Source organism: Camarhynchus parvulus, chromosome 3 (genome assembly GCF_901933205.1).
Source record: "Camarhynchus parvulus chromosome 3, STF_HiC, whole genome shotgun sequence".
In the NCBI taxonomy this organism is placed as follows: Eukaryota; Metazoa; Chordata; class Aves; order Passeriformes; family Thraupidae; genus Camarhynchus; species Camarhynchus parvulus.
Window position 1 is genome coordinate 52,136,026 of NC_044573.1, and position 19,793 is coordinate 52,155,818.

At 39.5% G+C, this 19,793-nt stretch overlaps 1 protein-coding gene across 1 annotated transcript in view; it reads right to left on the minus strand.

Annotated features, from left to right (window-relative positions):
• The window catches only part of TULP4 (TUB like protein 4), a 151,050-nt gene that overhangs the window by 31,661 nt on the left and 99,596 nt on the right, over window positions 1-19,793 (minus strand). The window contains 3 exon segments of the mRNA XM_030945702.1: window positions 1,738-1,904; window positions 6,146-6,280; window positions 8,760-8,940. Of these exon segments, the coding sequence (XP_030801562.1) occupies window positions 1,738-1,904; window positions 6,146-6,280; window positions 8,760-8,940 (483 nt within the window).

The following is a 19,793-nucleotide window of genomic DNA, read 5'->3' on the forward strand; positions in this document are numbered from 1 at the left end:
TTTAATAAACATAAATATATCAGTTTGAATGTTATTTTTATCCTAATTTCCAAAGGAAATGAGACTCCTTGATTCTGTTATTAATTGGTGGTTGCCTCTCCCTGACTGTCCTCATCCTCACTTAACAACCTGGCTTACAACTTCTGAAGTTGGCTTTTAGTCTGCAGTTGACAATGGGGGAAGAAATCGCCATTACATTAAAATACTGCTATTCCCAACAAAAATAGCAGCTGGAAAGAGCAGAAAAGCTTATATTACTACTTCCACTATTGGAAATACTGCAGTACAAACTTGGCATGCACCTGTTCTGTCTGACCTCTCAGCTGCCCTGTAAGCACTCACAAAATGGCAGAATAATCAGCCCCCACATCAGGCACAATATGTGCTTTCTCCCAGCTGGTTGGGTGGAGGAGAAAGGAAAGAGCTGAAAACATGAAAAGAAGTTGAAGCTATACATGGAGAACTAGAGGAGAGGAAAGTATTTAAATGAAGGAGAAATTGAAATTAGCAGGAACAAAGCAGTGAGGGAAAAGCCTACACACACAGAGGTCACAACTGGACCTGGTGGGTTCTGATGCCCAAGCCACAGAGCGATTTCACAGCCTGGCACCAGAGGGTTCAACAGCTGATCTGCACATACTGAGTTCTGGTACTGAAGTAACAGAACAAGGTTTGCTTTCACCTGGGCTGGGAAAAAGCAACACTGATATAAATATGTTTTCTTCAGAACTGACCCAGAGAAGAAAGGGCTTGCTACTTTGCTGCAAGGGCTACATTGAAGACAACACAGCTGTGTTTATGGGTAAGTCCTTTAGGCACCTAAATCAGCATTAGATGTCACTGTACATATTTAGGTTGGCTTTAGAGACCATTATTTTACACTTTACACAACTAAAGAATTCTATCTAAATTAGAGTGCTAAGGTTAATAAGCACAGGTTAATGCTAAATATAAGCAAACACAAAGGCTTGGCAGATGGTTTACTATGTCACCCTTTTGCATCCATTCCAGGTCAGGGTACTGGAAAAAAAATGATAATATATGGTATCATCATTAAATATAATTAATATATCTACAGCATTTCCCTTCACTTTTAGATTTCAAAGCTATTATAAAGTTTCATTACTAGCAGCAGAAGTCAGAATGGAGTCATCCCTATTCTGCAGAAAATGACACAGAATTCAGCTGGGCTCTGAAGTACCAGCAAACACCTATGAAGCATGTTTTGCTCCTGAGCAGCTCACAGAGCATGTGCTGGCATTTACTTGGCAAGTTACATGACTGAGTTTACTGCATCACACCAAATGACTGTACATTAGAAAATTACAATAATGGAATAAGCTTGTAGTTATGATACTGGACTTGGAATAATTTTTGTCCAGCTCTTGGCTCTGCTATAACATTAAGCAAGTAATTCAGTTTTTTTCTCTTCAATCACTTATGGAATTTTCTTTTACTGTTTTTCTGTTCATGGTCCAGTGAGTTTGTGAAACAGACTTTCTCCTTTTGTATTTCCACAATACCTAGCACAGTGGACCTTAGAATCAGGTGCAGTCTTGCATGTCTCCCTTAATGCAAACAACCATTGTTTATAGCTCATTTTGATCTATATTGTGTTTTAGGTTGGATTCGGGACATTTTGCAACCTTTTCCACATTGCAGGTCTACAGCAATGAGCTAATGTGGGAAAAACATGTCAGCAAAGCATGGAGAACAGACTTTAAAAATGCCTCCTACCTGCACAGGTGTCTCCAGGGTGTAGATGTGTTCCCCACGCACGTTGTAGAACTTGACCAGTGCGCTTTTCAGCAGGGAGCCATTGCTGAGGTCAAGCAGCTGGTTCTGCTTCTCCATGCCTGCTACTGCCAGCAGGTCTCCTTGTGTGCACCACTGCACCACCACATCTGAAACCACAAAGACGTCTGAGTAACCACTGACTAGAAACAACAGGAACAGCACTTCCAGATGCTGCAAAGTGACTTGAACAGTTAAAACACGCTCTCAGAAGTTCCTTAAGTACTTAGAAACCTATATCCTTTCTCTGAAATAGTAGAAAATATGCTACAGATGCACTCTTGAGAATGACTCTTTATTTTGTAAACTGAAAAAAAAAAGTGTAAAAAACATTATTTTCACTCTGTTGTAAGTCTGGAATGTAATCAGTTGTTCCTAAACCCCTGAAGACAAGAATTTACTAGAGATGTTGAAACTGATGTGGAAGATCCTACATACAGCTTTGGGGTAAATAAGTGGAATCAAGTTAATAGGCAGGTAAATAATCTTACTAAGAGAGTAGCAAAGAGTGTTTGTCTGGAAAGGCCTATAGTGCAAAAAAGCAGAATATCTGGCGATGTTTCATGCTCTCAGGGCTGTCAATGTAACTTTTAGCATAACTCAAACTAGAGTTACACCAGTATAGCATGAACCTAAAAGCACTTGGATTTGTCCATAAATACAGATGGCCTACATGTCATATGTTTTCTTTTGCCACCATCACACAAAGATGATGAGGGCTCTGGAGAATCTCTTACAAGGAGAGACTGAGGGAACTGGGCTTGTTTGGTCTAGAGCAGCCTGAAAGTGGACCTCATTATTATCTCAAAGGTTTGTGCAGACAGAATGGTGCCAGACTCTTTTCAGGGGTGCCCAGTGACAGGACAAGGAGCAATGGCCATAAACTAAATCACAAGAAGTTCAACCTCATGAAGAAGAACTTGTTTACACTGAGGGCAGCAGAGGAAGAAGCTGAGGAGTCTTCCTCCCTGGAGACATTCAAAACCCACCAAGACAAGACCCTGTGCAACCTGTTCTGGAGGACCCTACCTTGGCAGGGGGGTTGGCCTGGCTGATCCCTGGAGGTCCCTTCCAACCCTAATGATTCTGTGATTCTGGCTTGTAAAAATCTACTCAGCTACTTAGCAGGGCTTTGCTGGAATCACACAGGGACTGCTCAGACTCTCATATACATGGATATTAATATATATATCAGTTACTTCTCTTACAGGCACCTCATGACGAGGGACGCCCACAGCTTAATTTGGGGATGCTTATTTCAAACCCTTATATCCTCTAGTTCTTTGTCACACTTCTAGAGTAACTCTAAAAAAGCATTTTGCATTTCTGCTTGTGTTTCAAAGGCAGATTTGCATGTTCAAGGAATACCAAGCTAGTGTTTAAATCTTTTTACTGTTAAACCAGAGGTGAAAGGCAGCTATTTTGTGCTGACACAAAGTATAGGTAAAGACAAAACTTTTGTGCTCCAGGATGCTCAATCTGCCAAGAACCTTTTGAAGACACTTGTGGGCGAGAAGCTGTCTTCAAATGAAGAAGCAAGAGAGAAATGAGAGTTGGCAGGAAGGATCTCAAAATTGTTTCAAGTTGTCAACTTGTCATTTTCAGGGACTTTTATGTGCAATTTAAAATGGTTTTGTATTATTTCAACTTTCTGATATTTCTCATGGGAATTATGCTTCTGTACATATCAGAGGGAAGCCACATGTTCCTCAAGGTAATTTTTCCACAGCTAGGCATTTTTTTTCCTCTTAGTTTTCAGCCCTCTGAGTAACCCACAATGGGATTTAATTCATGTTTCTTGGACAGGAAAAAAACAGGCAGGTTAGAAGTAAACAAGGCAAGCTGATCAGCTCCACTTTTGGTAACTGGATGACTTTGGAACTACCATAATTGAAAAACTGTCTCCTTTGGATACAGGTCTTCAGGTAAAACTTTCAGCTGATCCCCATGACAAGAGGAAGATGAGTGTCCAGCAGTTTTCTCTCTCTCTCTCAAAGTCCTAGAATTAGACTGCTGCAAAGGCAGCAAAGGGGTAGATGTGGACTGCGGCATCCCTCCAGGGCAGTGCAGCTCTACTGACAGACTTGCACTGCCAAGACGATCTTCAATGACTACTGGACCTTTACACAAAATAACTGATGAACAGGTTCTCAGCACTAGCACAGAGATAAAAATCAAATGGAGGTTTCATTTAGGGTAATGGCCTACAAGTGAATCAGTGGGTCAGTCACCCCTACTTTCCAGCCTGCACAGGCATGTATATCAGCAAACCTTGAACACAGAGCATTGTAAATGTGCAACAGCTCTGCAGGCAGTGGTTGTGGCTAACTAGTACAATTAATAGATATAGCTCAGCAGTTCTGCAGGAAGCAGTGCACTGAGAATCATAGAGTTAAAAAGCACCAAAAAAATAAAGGATACATTTGAACAGTTCAGGACCTCCACTAGGACTCACAAAGCTACCAGGACTGTTCAAGCTGGATCAAAAGAACTTTTATTTGGGTAATCAAATTATCAAGTTTTTTCTCTGTCAATTTAACAGAAATATTATCAGTAAAATGACAACTCTGCAAAACTAGTAGAATATGTATATTCGCTATATATTAAAAATATATTGCTACTGCTTGAAATAATTTCATAGTTGCCTAGTTTAAAAATACAAGGAGTAGCCTACAGCAGCCAATAAAGGCAAGGATATCTGCTGCAGAGATCACAGAGCAATACTTTGAGATTTTAAACACAAACACATGAACAGGACTTGCAGTGGTTTTGCACATTCTTGCCTGTGATAAAATCCAGTAAAATTTAGAGTCACTTGAAAAAAATTATGAAGCTACAGGAAGTGTGAACATCTATGTAGAACCAGACATAAAATACTTTCCACGGTACAGTGCTTAAAACAACAGACAGCAATATCCCAATCATCTTTCTCTGTCTCACACACAGTCCCAATCCAGTAGGATGCTACATGTTTTTTTTGTACTGATGACAAAAATGTAGTCGTAGTCCAGCTTATAACTAATAAAAATATTCCTACCCTATCTAGCACATTAATATTTTGCTACAAGAGGGTAACATACTTAAGGGATCTTTTTTGCACTAGTGAAAGTCAGTGGGGAAGGAGAAACAGGACAGACATCCTCAGCAAGATAGAGCCCTGCAACTCTAAACAGAGAATAAGATGGGGTCTGTTTCTCCTACTGTTTCCAGTTGAAAGCTAGACTAGATGACGACTCAAGACTGTTCAGTACCCGGATTACTCTAATATTGTAGACATGCTGAGCAGACCCATTGGTGATTATCACAAGAGCTTTTTTAAGTTGGCCCCAGTTCTCCACATTTTTGGTATCCTTTCAGCTGATGAAGTTTTCTGGATTGTAGGGCTGTGTCACAATGCTGCATTTTGGCACTCACACATTTCTGGGGTTGGCACAGAAGGAGAAGGAATGGAACAGAAACCTCAAAGGTGATGTTTTCACTTCCCAAGACTACTGCAAATAACGGATCACCCAAAAACTGTGGGGACGGTGTTAGGGCAACTTTTCACCAAAAACATCCCACTATTTCAGAACAGCTAAGAGTTTGCTCCAACAGCCTAATTCTCTTTTCATCTAATTTAAAACTAACTCACCTGTGGAGATGAAAAAGCTTTGGTGGAACCTATATTTAAGCATGTGCCTATGTGCTGTATTGAATTAAAATGTCTCTGCAGGCAAAGTACAGTAAATTACACAGCGTGTGCTGGTAAAGTAAAGGACATTTTTAATAGGTAAGAACAGTAAAAATTTCAATGTGAATTAAAGATTTTACATGGAATACTGATTGTACAAACATTCGTGCACATCACTTAGCAAAATGTATAGTAATTAATCACTGGAATATTTTCTCTCTCAGAACAACTTGCCTCTTGACAATTAATAATACTAGCAAGTTTTCAATAATTGTGAGAACCAAAGCAGCATTGCAATTTATACCAGGTTGCAAAAAGCATGGAAGACCTTGTGAATTAGACATGCAAAGAAAGTGTTATGTAGCAGAGATATTCACACAAAGAACCATAATTATATTAATGCATTCTGCTGGAAAACTGCAGGACAGATCAGTTACCCTACAAAACTGCCACGAAAACATGATCTCAAAAATATTGTGAAGCATTTTTTCAAATACAGAAACTCCATCAGCCAAGAACTGCTCTTCCTCCAGCAGGTGTCACTGCTGGAAACGGCAATAACAGTGCTCAGGGCTCCTGGGTTAAGGAGCCAGAGGCACAAAAATGTAATCTATGCACACATCATCAAAAATACAAGAAAAACAGGGCATAGGAGAGGGAGAAACAGCTTCTTATTCGTACCTTTCAACCCTGAGCGGATGATAGTGGGAGACAAGTCATCGTAATTGTTCATTAAACTGATGTCTCCTGACGTGAAGCTGACAGTCAGTAGTGGCTTGGTGTTCTGCACCGGGACTGGATAGGCAGCTGGTCCATCTGCAAAACAAGGCTCTGAGTGAATAAAGGTGAGCAACAAAAAATAACCAAATCCAGGCCAAGACACACTGCACTTCAGCCTATCACCGTCGGGAGTTGTTCCAAGCCTCTCTACCTGCTTATTTCTGCAACATCTGTGGGCACAAGCAAAGCAGGTTTAGATAGTTAAGCTTCTCTGTTTCTGTGAAACAGAGTGCTTTTACTTTGTCAATTTTTACTGCACAATATCCACAGTGATTTATGCACATACTATTATGTTACATAGCAGTGTTTTTCAGTCTTTCTCCATTCACAATGCCTCAAAGCGACAAAGAAAACCAGTGCCTTAGAAGACTTTCTTGGAACCCCAGTTGAAAACCAGCGTGATGAACAATATAATGACATTAAAAGCAATTTGTTCTATACCCTTTTTGCTTGGGCAGGTACCAGGGACTCGTCCTGAGGTCACACAGAGACATTTTAAGAACTTCAAAGAGAACACACTGACCTTTCACAAATTACTGCATTCTAAATGTCTAGGCAGTAGCATGAAAAGACACCTGCCATTCGGCATAACAGGATCCAATGCACCCAAAAGGAGAGGTGAGCCCAAATGGAACACCTGGCTTTAAAAACCATTTCTGCAAAGTCTCTGGTCCTCTGAGCTTGTTTTTCCGCAATTCACTAAAATTCCTTTGCTTAAATACTTCACAACCAATCTTGGCATCTGTAGCTTTTGGTGTTTAACTCCTGTTTACAGTTTCTGAGAGGAGATACCACTGGTCCCTGATTAAGTGCCTGTCAAGGCCCAGCCAATATCTTTCCAGTCAACAAAACTGTCAGAACCAGTTAAGAGTAGTATTGTTTCCTGAACTTGTAAAAAAGCTGAGGAGAAAGAATTTTGGAGAAAGATGTCTAGTAACTGGCACCTCCATGTGTATATAATTTAATAAGAAAATCCCAACAAACTTCTAGTCCTTCCTACACATCTGTGTGAGTCAAAGGCTTGTCACCTTTGAGAGGTTTATGCTGCATCTGCTCTAAAGAAAACACATCGTGTTTGGGTAATCATTAAAATAGGCTTGTAACGAGTCCACCCACCCCCTGACTGACTCAGAAAAAGCTAACACACACATTTGGATCATTTAAGCTCTCATCTGCAATTTCACCATCCTCCAAATGGAACCTCAGTATTTCTGAAAAACACAACAAAAACCCAGGAAAAATCCAATTTATTGATGTTGTCTGTCTTGCTTTAGGAGCTTGCTAGGTCGAAGTTAGTTTCTTTCCTTTTAAGGTAAGAAATCTTACCCAGTACCAGAAGTAAGGCATGAAAGCCAACACAAAATCCAGTTTTAAAATATTCTAACATTTTACCAGGTGATCAGATTATCTTCTTTCAATATTTGTTAAATACATAAGCTTATTATATAGACACATATACTGGAAAAGGTAGATTTTTTTGTGTGAATCCAAATTAGAGTTAAAACTGCAAAAGTCCTCAATTCAGAGGTTCAGATCCAAGATGCAAATTCAGAATTATTTTTGAATAATTGTTATGTATTTAAAATTTTCACAGTACAATCACTGAGTGTTATAGAAAGTTAATTCTTAATGTAGTTCAGGCTTTATACACTGAAACACAGGAACAGCTCACCTAGAGCTTATGAAGTGATCAATCACATCAGTGGGGAGTGTAATCATTACTTGAATGAGAAGGGTGGGACAGACTGTGCATGGACACCTAGGCCTCATAAGTCTTCACTACTGGTGATTTCCAAAGACTTTAAAACCAAAGTATTTCACCAAACGAGTTGTATTGAGACTTAAGGAGAGGGAAGGATTTATTCCTGACTCTCAAACTGGCAATGTGCTCTGAAGCATGTGAGTTAATAACTCCAGCCAACTCCAGTCAGCCTGCTTCTACCCCATGTCATTGCAGGAAATATCTTCATTTTGGAGCCCTCTGCAGTATTTATGGAACTCTTTATGTCAGGACTATGAAGGATGGGACTGTAACAATGAGCATTACAGAAATCCTACAAAACAGAGATAAAACTAAATATATAGTACTTTACACCATGTCTAGTACTGCTGTCTTTTCACATGAATCTATATAATAGTGCACTAATTTCTGTGGCTGCACTCTGTACCTCCATACACACCAACCACTGCAATACCTCATATCTGCTCATCAGTGAAACCTGACATGTCCCTGTCTACTGTTTTTCACTCAGCCTCACTGAAATCTTATCGAGCTTTGTGATGTTATCTTATTTGTGCAAACGGAGGCAGAGCAGCACAGACAAGGTATGACCTGCAGCAAGGCTGGTGGCAGAGCTGGGAACAAACCCACTCTCCCATACCAGCTCTCTGCTCCACGAGAGCTTGAAACTGTGGCCCGCCTGCTGGTTTTGTAGGGCATGAAATTGCCCTGGCATTTGGGATGTCTTCATGAGCAGGTGCAAAGCTGAAGCAGAAGGATGTGCACAGGACCTACCCTGTGGTGGGGAATAGTCGTCGGAGTCCGTGTCGCTCTCGCTGCTGTCCTCCACCAAGAAGCTGGGGTAGTTCCAGGACATGTTGAGGATGCCATCTGACTCATGAAGGAGCACGTGGGCCAGCATGCGCCCGTGGCAGTCCATGACAATCACCTGTCCATCAGCAGTGCCAAACAGTACCTGAAAATGACACAACAACTCTCAGTCCCACCAAATGTCAGCCATGGGGCCCTCCTTCCAATGCATCTTGTCATTAACCAGCTACCCTGGAAATAAATTGAAAGCAAAGCAGCCACGGATGTGAAAGGGTGCCAGAATAGGACCCTGCAATCAAAGATGAATGTGAAGAATGAAGTTAAAGCAGCAGAGTCTACAGGCAAGTTTGTAATGAATTTACTTGCTCAAAATCTGTGAGCAAGTAGTGTTTCATGGTGGATGCATTTCATTCACTTTAATATGAGACATTACACTTCATTTGTACTTGATTATTACCAAAATTAAAGTAAGCTGGCAGTGTTAGCGTTCAGAAACACATAATCACAAGAATGATTATATGCAGGTGCTTTTATTGAAGAGCTCTGGGTGTCAGGGGTACAAACCCAAATCTGACTCCAACGTGGGTTCGGGATGAACATGTTTTTATATTCTATCGTCATATAACTTTCACGTTAATTAGTAAACTTATATTGTTCTATTGTATACATGGATTTCATCCAAGCATGGACTCCTCGTGGTCCCCCTCAAACTTCTACCATAGTTTCTCATGATTCTTCTTACGATTAAACAATAATTATATTTAATTACTAAACAATCATCACATCTAACAATTATATCATTTATCGTAACTGCATACGCAGGTGCATTTTCACATGATCTGGCAAACACAAAGCCTAACATTTTCAGAGTCTATTTTTAACATTTTTCCAGCGCCCCACTAAGTCTAGCTTCTTTCTAATTCCCCAAATTTTATGATTTTAAAACCTTTTACTATCAGCAGAAAGGCTACCACAGATTATTTAGTATTCTCGGACAATACAAAAACTCCTAAACCTGGTGGTAGAAAAGGCGTGCATTAGTGGTAATAACATGAAAAGACACAGCTGACCAAATTGAGGTCCTAGCAGAGATTTCAAATGGTTCATGAGAAATAGAAAGCTGAATAGAGAAAGACAGGTTATTCAGTTGATGGGCTAGAGAAAGTGGGAGAATGCCTTCCAAAAAAAAAGAGGCAAAAGCAGTATGATCAGGCAGCTGGAAGTAGATTAACATAGGCCAAGGGGAAGGCAATGAGGCAACATGCTGCACATCCAGGAAGAGATGAGAAGATGAGAAGAGCTTCCACCCACCATTTCAAACACAAAATGGATAATCCAAGTTTTTTCTTGCCCTTAAACAACTCCATAGCCAATCACAGACTGAAGTCAGACTGACTGGAACCAGCAATTTCTTTTTTAATAAATTCTTCTTGAGGATTTAAGAAAGTTAAGATACTGAATATTTGATGAATTTTAAGAGAAAAATCAGGAAATAAGGACTAATAAATCCTAAAGCAATAAATGGATTAGCCAAGGCTGTTGCTGCCATCACATAATTCTGTATGAGGAAAATACACTTTACAGCAAGTTTAAAAGCCATCAACTTGAAAACCAGCCAGCATTAAAAATGAAGCTAAAAGGAAGGTCAAATCTCACACTTGCTCTTCAGTCGACCACCTATTTCCAGTAAATTTAAGGTTCTAACAATTAAATGCCCAGGTCAGAAATTCACCTAGCCTTGGATCTTACCTTTAAGAGTGGTCAAGTGTTTGGAGAAGAGTAAAAGAACAGGATGCACTGAGCAAGCATCTCCCCCACACACTCCTGTAGCTTTCCACAAAAAACCCACAATCCCTCTTTGATAATTGATAATTTCATTTGGCAACCTTTAGCTCTTTACACTGAAAGAAACACGAATATTTGTTCCCTACTTACATTCTTAACATTGGTCACAATTTTACAGACCTCTATTATGTAATTCCCTGGTCATCTCTTTCCCAAGCTGAAGAATCACAGCCCACTTCAGATCTCCATGTACACTTCTTGTTCAAAGCCTGCAATCACCCTTGGTGACCTCTGCTGTCAGAGGCCTTCTTTTCTATCTTCCTACTGAGAGGCTGTGTCAGACTTGCAGCAGGCAATGTGTGTATTGTATCACACTTATTCAACAGTAGTCTCCTAGGAAGCAATTGTCATTATTGCACTTTTGAAAGTTTCAGAAAGGAAGTGTGGTTTCCTAAGCCTTAGTAAAAAACCCCAAAAAACAAAACAAAACAACCAAAAAAACCCAACCAACCAACCAAAAAAAAAGCCACCAAACAAAAAAACCCAACCAACCAACCAAAACCAAAAAACCCAAACAACCAAAACCCAAAACAAAAAGAAAAATACTAGAGTTCTTTTTATGATCAAAATAATGAAGGTTGTAAACTAGAATGAGAATTTAACAGAATTGCCATAAAGTCATTAAAATCTTAAGAAAAACAATGGAATTGTTTCCCATTATCAAAAATATTGAAAAAATCAGTATCTGGCTGCCTTAACTGTAATAATTACATGTTACAAATATTTTGTGTTAAATAGTTGCTGGGTTAAAACAGCAACTGAAGTTTGCTACAAGCCTCAGAATACTATTCTTAGGTGTAAAAGCAAGAATTCAACCTTTGTTCATCTCACACTATCTTCCCTTGTGACCCTTTATTCTATTCTTCTTTCACTTGTATCATCACATCTCCTTTCACACTGTTCACCATTTCCACTGTTTTCACATGCATGATCAGTGCACAGCCACAGTCACTATTCATTTTCAAAACACAGCCACTCTCTGATCTCAACAAAACAAACTTTAACAAAGGCAAAATCCTATCACTTGTCACTGCTAGCTTCTCACACCTCTCTCAGTCTACTAGGGATTAGTTTCTAACTGGTCTACAAGAAGTTCTAGAACTGCAAATACCCAGACAGGGGAGCTGAGCCTCTGTTGTTTCTGAAAATAGCAGTACAAGAGTCTGCCTCCTAAAACCCTGCAGAAACATTTTATAATTGGGTAGGAACAAAATCTTTGGATTCATCACTCAACAGCTCAGTCTCATCTCAATCTAAAGCTAATTCTTTTGAGTAACACTGCCCCCAAATAATTTAAAATTATGAAGTCCTCAGTAATTTCCAATTCAGAACAGCTGCATGTCAGCATCTTAATTCTTGCACTGGAACTTGAGAGAGCTCTTTAGCAACCTAGAAATATCAGAGGGCACACTTCATCTCTTCAGCCAGGCTGTAGGTTTCAAGGAGCAGCTTTAAGTTTCAGGGTTATTGTAGCAATACAACCTTTAAGATGAAAGCATTTATCAGCCTGATAGTCCTGCTGGCTGAACTCCTGCTGAAGCTGTAAAAATGTCTAATGGTGTTATCATCCATAACATTACTCAGGTTATAAATGCCACACTCAAGCTACTTATGTCAGATGAATAAAACTCTCTTGACCTTCAGACAAAAGGTTGAGCCACAGGATATCCCTAAAGGATCTAACAGAGAAATTAAGAAGTTACATTTTAGATACTGAAATTAATTTTATTTTTTGTGTGTTTGCAGATCTAGGAGGTCAGACAGAATGTTGGAAAAAGGGAACAAGTTATAGTGGTTTGTTAACCCTTGAACACAAAATCTAAGTGATAGTAAGAATAATTTTTAAAACCCAAGTACTTATTTTCAAGTGGTTCTTTGGCCCCTTGTTCTGTTCTTCTCTTGATTCATCTTTTCTCCTTTCCCACTGCTTGTTATTACAACTGATCTTACCTGTATTACCAACTGCAGAATTGCATTTGCAGAATATGGAAAATCTGATAACCCAATATCTAAAATCACCCAATAGCTTCTGAGTGTGAGTCAGTACCACAACATAAATCCAGTATGTCTTTACACAATATCACACGACCAAGCCTACACTACAGTGAAGCTGCAGCTGATTAAAAGTCACACAAAGGCAGGGCTCCTGCAGTGCCCAGATGTTGTGTGCTTCGAAGAGGAAACTGTGGTAAACAGCACTGGGAAAGCACACATGGCTTTCCAAGTGTACCAAGAGATGAAAGGGGGGTTCAGTTCTGAAACACAAGTATCTTAGTTCTCCATGAAACCCAAGCTTGGGGTGATTCCTGTCTATTATAACAAATCTGAATACCTGACAAACACCCTTCTCTGGAATGCACTGACCTCTTTAGTCTATGTGCTAACTTGAGATGAGTTTCACAACCTAGTTTTGGTAAATTAATAGGTTTTTCAACTAAAGATTTTTGAACTATCATCCATGAAACTTAGCATTCAAGATTGCAACCCCCTTAAATGCCCAAGACATCAAAGACACTTCAACTAACAGTCTGAAATACACCAATTTCTAAAAGACATATGGTAAGCAAAAGATGAGGTATTTTGCTCTGAAGTATTCCTCTTATGAAGAGATTAACATTACAACAGCCAAGAAGCTAAAAATTCAGCTCAAGAGGAACAGCTTGGACATGTTGAGTGGCTTTGCTATGTAAATTTCAATAATATTGCGCTGAACTCTGCAGTTCCTGTAGGATCTGTTGTGATGCTGCAATGCTGTGGACCAGACACAGCATCAGCAGAAAGTGGTTTGGCAGCACCAAGATTCACAAAGCTACAGTGGAGTGACCAAAGAGCTGGTACATTGAAGGTCCAGCTCGGGAAGCCCACTGTTTTGTAGAAGCATAATTTTCTAACAGCGGTGCTTTTTTGGCACATAACACATTTTGTTGCTATTTAATTTGGTTTAATGTAAGTAAATAGAACTCATCAACAGTAAGAATGCTCAAGCTTTATCATAATTGGAATACATATGAGGAGGAGAAGGCAGAATTACTCCCAATCTTGAGTTTTAGTTGTACAAACTGAACAGTCAATAATGTTACAGAAATATATCGATAAAACAAGATGCCTCCCTTCATGACATTTAGTACTAACACTGAAGGTTTCTAATGTTGCTGGTTAAACAAAACTCCCAGGAAATCTAATCAATACATTTTCAGAACAGGGACTGTCATTCTGCATCAGGGAAACAACCAAACCTTTGACTGAAGCTGAAGTTAAAGCATTAGAAGCTGGATTTGCTATAACTGCTGGAAGAAATATAAAGTTGTTGGAGGCTACTTTAGGGTAGCACTTTCAAGTAAGATGTTCCAGTATTGTGATGTTGGAAAGCTAAAAAAGAACATGCATCTGTTTTACTCCTGCTGGCTCGGGATTTTTAACAGATCCCCCCTGACTTTTTACAAAGAACAAACATCTGACAACTCACAAACAGAAAACAACTCATAGACTCCATTAATTTCAACAGAAACTCCATCCTAGTACAATCTGACTCTTAAAACGCCAAATTTTCACATATAGGCAGAACTTGCCTTGTAGGACTATGAAACGTGCATGAACAGATTGCATCTAAATTCCTGGACACACCGAAACATTCTGAAAATTAATGTAATCTATCATTAAATCTTAAGTGCTCTCATCTTCCCTAAGATGTGGCTAAGCTGTCAGTAACTCCACTGAGCGATTTCTCAAGTTACAGATCTCCCTTCTCCCACAGGACAGGTAGCAGCTTTTGGTTTTTAACATTCTCCAGGGCTGTACTTTCAAAGTTTGAAGGACTTAACCACTTGGAAACCTTACCCTTTCAGATTTAGTTTTACTCTTTGCCTTTGTGTGTGTGTTTGGCACACACACCTGCTGAAATCTTGGTGCCATCATACCAGGCTGTATCACTGCTGCGACTTAACAACTTGTCCTGCACAGCTCCACATTCACAGCTGCCTCATTTTATGTTTTGCTTCACTGACCTTCACTTTCTCAAAATTTAGACCTGTCTTTATGCTTTCTTCTTCAGTCTCCTCCCCCACCTCCCCCTACAGGAAAAACTAGGCACCTCAGAAAATACACTTTGCAAAAATGCTATTAAGGTCAACCATTTACACTGTCAGAATATGCTGAGCAGTTCAAGGAAGCTGAATTAGTTTTGTTTGCTCTGATTTAGCCACCTGAACAAACTTCAGTATTTATGATAGGAACAGCTGTCACCATACTGCCATCATACTAATAGAGATAAATCTATTTTACTGATTGATAATTAAATGAACTATAAAGTGATAAATACACAAAATTATGGATCAACTTCCTATTTATACAGGTAGGCTTAGTAACAAAGGAAGTGCAGGGAAGATTATTGCCATTAATTATTTTCATTCCTTAGCTGAACAAAATAATGCCAGTTTTTCCAAGGCTTAACTCCAGCATTCTGCAGTCCATTTAGATGTAGTATTAGCATTTTGCTTGGGCTTTTCTTGTTTACTGTTTCTCCACCACAAAGCAGGAGACAGTGCAGCAAACTCCTCTTAGGATACACTAAAAAGTGAAAGTTTGTTTTTTCTCAGTGTCATATTTCTGGCTTTCCTTCTTTTTACCTCAAAATACAGAGAGAAATAAAGAAAAGCAGAGTGAGGGAGACAGCTGGTCTCCTGCTGAATACTTTTTTTATTTCCATTAAAAATTCAGCCACTGTAAAATGATTTCTTGAACTGACACAAAAAGAGACATCACTAAAATTCATATACAAGCTCAGGGGGAAAGCACTAGATTTTTCTTGACTGCCTTTATGTCCAAAAATCTTAGAAGACTGTTTCCTTTGGATGTGAGGAGTTACCAGCTCCCCACATGGCTAGTATAGCCCAGGATCATTCAACTAACCACATACATAAACATCCATACAGCGGTGAAATTCTCATTCACAGTCATTAATCCTTTCAAAAGCAGCACTGGCTGAGTTACCTACTTTCAGGCTTATTCATTCTCTCTTTTACCAAGTCCATAGTTCTAGATAACTATTACAAAGCCATCAAATGAGAAGGCAAAATAAATCCATCAGAGATCTTGGTGACGAATCCATTTAATAAATATTGAAATACTAAAAACTGGGGATTCAAACTGCACTGGCTTTGTTTCTCTCTAAAATAGTATAATGTAGCTAAATAATTGTAAATGAAATACAGTCTTGCATGCCACTTCAGCAGTCAAAAATATAAGTAGTCTTAAAACCAGGATCTCAAGCTATTAACTACTCTGGACATGTGGGGATAGAAGCAATTGTCCAGGCAAAGATGTTAAATGAAATGTTATATGAAAGCATTCTGGCAAATCACAGAAAGATTGATTATTATACATTCTCGTAATTATACCTGGACTAATTCTGACTTGTGTACTCCAGGCATGCACATTTCTATGTTCCTTCTTGACTCTCAAGACATTTTTCAAGCAAGCATCTTATAGCAATTAGATTTTTAAGTGAAGAGTTGCCCTCCTATATTATGCTCACGGCATGATATATTTACTTAAAATGTGAAAAAAATCACATTTGAAGCAGCATGCAAAATGAATAAAAGGCCAACAGCTGAACACCTTCTACAGAATGTCTTCTGTGACAATTAACTTGGACAGGACTCCAAGCCTGAACCACTGAGTTCCCACAGCAGAAATACTCTGGGATATTCTTTAAGCAGTGTTGTTCTCTGATTGCCCACAAAACTGCCAGAAAAGTCTGTCTCTGAAAACACATATTCTTCACAAATATGCAATTATACACAGCAACTAAAACAACATCTGGTGGGAAAATGCAATTAGTTTTACCAACAAACACTCAATCAGGAAAAGAAGTCAACTGATACACTTGGCAGTCTCCTGCATTATTCCCAAGTCAGGTTTTAGTTATGTCCTGAAAGATATGCTGACTGCTGAAGCTAAAATCTCATTCAGAGCTTTAGAAGTCTGACAGTTTCTGCTGGGGTTTTGTGGTTTGTCTTTTTTTTCCTAATTGAAAGTAGTATTACCTAGAAACAAGGACAGCACTCTCAACCAGTGAAAATGCAATACAAAGCAGTTTAGAAGCAATGTCCTTGCTGTTTTGAATTTCATAACATAAAATCAAGAAGTCCCTGGGTTAAGCTACACACTAATGGAAGTTAGTCCCTCAACTTCTGCCCTCTCCTTCGAGGTCTTGGGTGCCGGCAGACAGCAGTAACTCAGCATGGTCAGGAAATCGGTGGAATGGGTGAGGTCAAGTGTAACTGAGTCAACATGGAGTCAGGCTGAGTAATAAATTGTTACTGAATGAGACACTGAAGAAGAATGACTATTCTCTTAAAAAGCAAGGAAAGCAAGGAAGGATTAATTCCTTTTTAGCTTGCCAACAATCCCTCAACATCTGAACACTGACAAGAAACTGGATCCTGGACAAAGAACAGAGAGCTCAAGTTGAACCCATGCAGGATGAAACATTGATGGGAAGGGTTTTGGAGAATAAAGAGATATTGCTCCTGCTTTCCATTGGTATACTCTCTCTTTTTGTCAAACCAATGGAAAGACTATGTGGTATCACTTTCCAAAAATATCACCTTTCCTCTGCTATTTACTATGAAACTTGGCCTTGCTTTCCCAGACAAAACCTAGTGCAGAAATCCACAATATCCTCCTCGAGATTCAATCACTCTAATCCCTGTTTTCGGCACCAAGGTTTCAGACTATTCACAGGCTTGAAGACATCTGACCCCAAGTTCAAGACCCCATTTGGCTCCTCATCTTCTTACTAAACTTCCAAAAAATTGATGGATTAAGTACCAGTGATGATAAATTTCAAATCAACCACACTGGCAGCTACATTTCTTTTGAAGTGAAAAGACCACAAAGCTCTAGATGAACCCAAGGGATCCTGGGGCCGAAGTATTGTAGTCAAGTGGCTTTGGCAGTGGAATAATGGACTCTTCCTGAAAAATGCTGTAAAACCTTCACAGTTTGGAGAGTTTTTCCTCTGTAAGAATTACACTTCCACTCACGTGCTCTCTCCTGACCAGTTCAAAATCTGAACAAAGTTATTTTCCTACCTTACATATGACTTCTCCTTAGAGAGCACCTTCCTGCAGAAGGTTCAATTTTTTCCCTACACTGCCTAAAACACAGACTAAGTGCATGCTGCTCCCTTGCAGAGGTGCACAGCAAAACCTCATGCTTACTATTTGCCCCAGGGCTGAAGCATAGCACAGAGCTTTTCAAAACCACAAGTTCAAGTAAACTCCCTGCCTCAGAGAACTAAAGACTTCAGGCTATATAAGCAAAATCTTCTGTACAGGTGCCAGCAAGGTGAGAGGAGAGGCAAACGACTCCTTTCTTCCTGACACCTCCCACACAGAGACTGGTCTTGTTTCTATTTGCACTCGTCTTTACTTTGCTGACTCAAACATTGATGCTTCAAAAATGTAAAACAGCACTGGGTATAAAAATGCTAAGTGGACACATTAACTGAATAGCACAAGTTTTCATCTCTCCCTCCATCTCCGGCTTGTCACTGCCATCAACATCCTCCTTTCCTAAGGGAGGCAAAGACGTGGCAGAATGTGCAGCATTTCAACTTCAGATTCCAGTCAACTAAAATAGCAATATTGTGACCTGAGAGTCAAAGGGAAAGAGTTACAAGGTGCACTGTTGAGGCTGATCTGTACATCCTAGTACACCGTGCTTCCAAAGGGATGCAGAAATCCATTCAGGCGTTTGCTTTTTGCACTAACAAGCATCAAGCACCCTGTCTACAAGGACGAGCAAAACATTAAAACAGTTGTATTACTCCTTTCAGACAGAGTCATTAAAAGAAAAATTTCTGTGCAAGACTCATCTGAAACAGCCCTGACACGAAACACTGCAGGAGCTGCTGAGAAAATGAGCCCTGATGCCATCAGCCCATAAACAACCCCCATGGTACAGCTCTCATGACTAGAACAAATGGCACCATCTCGTTAGCTCTCCCAGTGCCTTGCCTCTGCAGGCTGCATGAAGAGCATCCAGGGAAAGATTAGGCAAGGCACAGATGAAGCGAGTGGGAAGAAGAAAGCACATTGAAGTATCACCTTATTGCTCTGCTCCTCCAATTACCCGCTCAGTAACTGTGCAGCACAGACCAGGCTTTTTGGCAGGAAAAATTCGTCTGGAATAAACCCACAGATAGATGCCATAGCTCCTGAAGCTGTGGATGAGCCCTAGAGGCTGCAAGGAGAACATCCTTGTTGCCTGCCCTCCCCAAAACTCAAGGCAAAGCCTAAAAAGTTCTCATCTGAGCACAAAAATCTGCAGTGTAGCTGCTTGTTGCTAGTGAAAAAGGAAAGCACAACCAAGAAATGACAACAGCGCACCAAGCTAAGTTTTCTCCTTCCTTCTTTTTGGAAGCTGTATTCTCAGCAGAATGATGCATAAAAACCTACTTGAGACAAAAAGGCAAAGGAAAAACAATGCTAATACAGCTACACACTGCTATCAGAAAAAAGGGGAGAAAAAGAGATATCTATTATTTAGGAAATAGCACAATACTGCCTGAAAACAACATAATAAAAAGAGATGGGAGAAAGAAAGGCAAAATACCATTTAAAATTCACATTACTTTTCCCACAAAATCTGTCACTATTATGTGCCATCATAAAAATCAAGTCTTCCAAGCAAAGAGCAAAAACAGTGTTACTATCTTCCACCACGTATAAATATATAAAACTCTGCAAAAATATGTAAACATTTTCAGTTTATATAACCCCCCCCACATATTTTGTTTACAAAAGGCTGAAATAGCTAAGTAAATATTTACAGACCCCTTAGCACAAGTAAGCAGAAATCATTAATTTTAATAGCAAGTTTCCACAAAGGTTTGAAATGCTTCTAAAAACAGTCCAAAATATTAGACAGTGAAGCTGTGCTGGGTTTTATCTGTTTGTTTTATATAACAAACGGATTTATCTTGAAAGACACATGAAGTCTCCTTTCCCTGTCCTCTTTCTGCATTTTAATGCTGCTGCTCAATTATGCAGCATGCAATGCTAAAATGCTTATATGTGATTTAACCATTGTCTGCAGTCCTTGTGGCTTGAATAAACTGCCTAGTTAATTAATGGCACGTCTTCAATG